The sequence below is a fragment of the Halyomorpha halys genome, unplaced genomic scaffold, assembly GCF_000696795.3.
Source record: "Halyomorpha halys isolate HHAL.00 unplaced genomic scaffold, Hhal_1.1 Scaffold159.1, whole genome shotgun sequence".
In the NCBI taxonomy this organism is placed as follows: Eukaryota; Metazoa; Arthropoda; class Insecta; order Hemiptera; family Pentatomidae; genus Halyomorpha; species Halyomorpha halys.
In genome coordinates, this window is record NW_027109188.1 from 285,562 (window position 1) to 288,496 (window position 2,935).

The 2,935-nt window shown below is 36.0% G+C and overlaps 1 protein-coding gene across 1 annotated transcript; it reads right to left on the reverse strand.

Annotated features, from left to right (window-relative positions):
• Positions 1–1,195: 1,195 nt before the first annotated feature.
• LOC106678775 (D-galactoside-specific lectin) lies at positions 1,196–2,540 on the reverse strand. The gene is made up of 3 exons (XM_014417520.2): positions 2,384–2,540; positions 1,634–1,817; positions 1,196–1,386 (listed from the first exon to the last, which is right to left on the reverse strand). Exons 1-3 carry the CDS (start codon positions 2,481–2,483, stop codon positions 1,257–1,259), a joined length of 414 nt encoding a protein of 137 aa, XP_014273006.1. The 5' UTR covers positions 2,484–2,540; the 3' UTR covers positions 1,196–1,256.
• Positions 2,541–2,935: the final 395 nt, after the last annotated feature.

The window sequence follows — 2,935 nt, forward strand, 5'->3', positions numbered from 1 at the left end:
AATAAAATAGTATAATTCTACTATTTGAGTTTTTTTGACCGCACCCGGACCACATTCCTTTCATCTTTACACACGGTCAATCAATAATCTTCCAGTATGTCACAAAACACACGGGGCCCTCAAGATTATTGTTTCGTATTACCGCCGTATTGTTACGTCACCACCTCGTCACCGGAACTCTCCAGGTACCATTACTCCTACTTCATCTTCTCTTACTTCAACACCTCTTCAGCCTTCATCATCTCTTCAAACTTCGTCATCCTTTGCTTCATCGTCTGATCTTGTTCATCCTCACTGCCATCATCTCTCCAAATCTACTATTGTACATCGCCCTACTGATATTAATGTTTTTTTTTTTTAAATAATAGTTGTTTCGAGAACCGAAAGTCTAGATTGGGGGGCTCCCATAATGTAGACACTGCTAGCATTCCTTGTGGGCAACAGCAATACTTTTCCTCATGTAGCCCCCTCTTTGAGGAGAAGAAGAAATTTTTGCATGAGAGAGCCATATTCCTTTCAACAAGTAGTCTTTTCTTTCTTGAATCTTATTCAGTGAAGATAAACCATGAGTGAGTGCATCTCCTCTCAGGAATAAAGGAGAGAGAAATCAAGGAATGCAGAGAGGACCGCGGAAGCATAGAGTAAGACACCTATTCATATAATTCTCAACACAATCATCATCACTATTAAAATCCATAGATCAATCAATCAAATTCGATTAATAAATCTAATCATAAATTTTCTATTTCAGCCACCCCTCAACCACCTGAAACTTATACAATAGATTTTTCTTATTGTTAACTATGTTTAATTTATCATTACAATTAATTATATACAGTCCAAACAAAATTCAACAAGCCAATCAAAAGAGAAGGAGTGCCTGGCCTTGAGTTGAAGGCGTACTTCATGCAATAGTTATAGTTTAGGTTCAACGAACCCGGAGATTCAATACTGATACCTCCAATCGTTCTCTACATACATCTGTCAAGTAAAGCCCCTCCTAACTCAAATCTACTAACTCAGTCTTAACGAAATCTTCCCACTAACGTTACGTTTACCTCTCTGGCGTTTACCTCACATCGGTTCAGTGTTTATTAATATTTTAGGGCATGGTAATCAAGGGTGGTATTATTTTCTATTATCATGGGGTTTTTTTCTCATTTAATTAGGCATTTCAAAAGAAATAACTCACATGTACAAATCAGAGTAGACTATTGCTTTATTTATAAAATAGTATATTCAATTTCTTGAAGTGTTTAATAATATAAGCTGAAATCAGACTTGGTGCAGGAGAAGCTGACGTCGAGGTATTTGTTGATTCCTTTGCAAGGATCGACGAACCAGAAGTTGGCTGCAGCCAAATCGCATTCTCTTTGGCCAGTACATCTGCACAAATAATATCGTTAATATCCTTAGTAAAAATTAGAACTAATTGAATGAGTAAAATCTAGAATTTTTAAGATTAGCGGAGGCAATTTAATACACAGGCCCTAAAACTTTTTTCATTTCGGACACATTATATACTTCTTCTATGTTGAGAAATAACCGAGATAGAGGCATATGAATCTTCTGGTCGCCCGTCATTTTTAAAAGAAACAGTTTACACAATAGAACTAATTAACGATTCATTAACCTCTTGCTGACGATCTGGAAGGCTTCAGGAGCAGAGCAGGTCTGGTTCTCTTCCGTAGCTGAGGGGTGGCGGCAAGTTTTGGGGTTGGCGCGTCCGTAGAAGGCGTCGTGGATCTGGACAGTGCTACCGCGGGGGCAGATCAGTGTGGTCTGTTCGCGCTCGCAAACTGTCACTTCTTTGATCTCTGAAATGTCACCATTACTTCATAATAAGACCAGTTTATTATTAAAAATAATATCGAAATTGAGAAAAAGATTAAAAGATATTAGATTGAAGTGCACTAAGGATAAAAAAAAATTATGACTGACTATGACTAATGCTGAGCAGCTTTTCGGATTAAGATGTAGGCCTTCGACAAAAATCAGAAAACGAACAAAACAACGACGAAAATAGCTATTAAAATATTATGTATAAAGTTATGAAATTAAAACTATATCAAATAAAATTAATACATTGCAGAGAGATATTCAGTAGTTTATCGATCCTTAATCGAACTGATTTTATCCGGTCATTGAAATTGGATTCGATAATTAAATTTTGTATACATCTCTATGTAAGCCCTACATTTTATATCGACATCGCTCTATTAGTACAGTATGTATGCTCACCTACTGTGAGTTTTATTCCTGACCACACTTCCTACCATCTTTTTATCTATGGTCAACTTTTTCTATATCAATAAAAAAAAAAATATTATAAAGTTCTTTTTATGATATAAAATAAGAAAAAAAAATGGCCTGGAGAACTTACCAATGACTTGAGGAGGAGCACATTCGGGACACTCGCCACCCAGGACGATGCTGGCCTGTGCGAAGAGCACGGCTACAAATGCTACGAGTTGCTGCTTCATTTTGGACCTGTGCTTCTCTAGAAAGCCTTCCTTTTTATATTAGATCCCATAGTACCACTGCAGCAACTGTGTACACACTTGCTAATTCGCTCTGTTAGCATTTCACTGATTGAAGCTTATGGTAAATATTCTATTGATTAATTAAATTGTTAGCAATGCAAATTCCAACGTCCACCTTAATCATATCTAGGTGCATCCAAATATCTAAACTATTTTTAGATGCAATATCATTTCACCCGATTTATTGAAGAAAATAAAATATAAATATTGAGAATTTAGGAATAATAAGCAGATGCAGAGACAATTAAGTGTAAAGAAGCGAGTGAAAACTTGGTCGTCAAAATTAACTATATAAACATTCATATATGTTTGTGATAAGGATATCAGGCCTTAGAAATGAAGTATTAGGTTAATTTGCCTGAATCATTGAATAGGACGAGTTGATAATACTC

Bases quoted from the DNA above. Each gene is read 5' to 3' on its own strand.
- LOC106678775 (XM_014417520.2), bottom strand. From the start codon at position 2,483: ATGAAGCAGCAACTCGTAGCATTTGTAGCCGTGCTCTTCGCACAGGCC. The intron at 1,818-2,383 runs GTAAGTTCTCCA...GTGACATTTCAG, and splicing joins TGCTCCTCCTCAAGTCATTG to AGATCAAAGAAGTGACAGTT. The intron at 1,387-1,633 runs GTTAATGAATCG...TTATTTGTGCAG, and splicing joins TTCCAGATCGTCAGCAAGAG to ATGTACTGGCCAAAGAGAAT.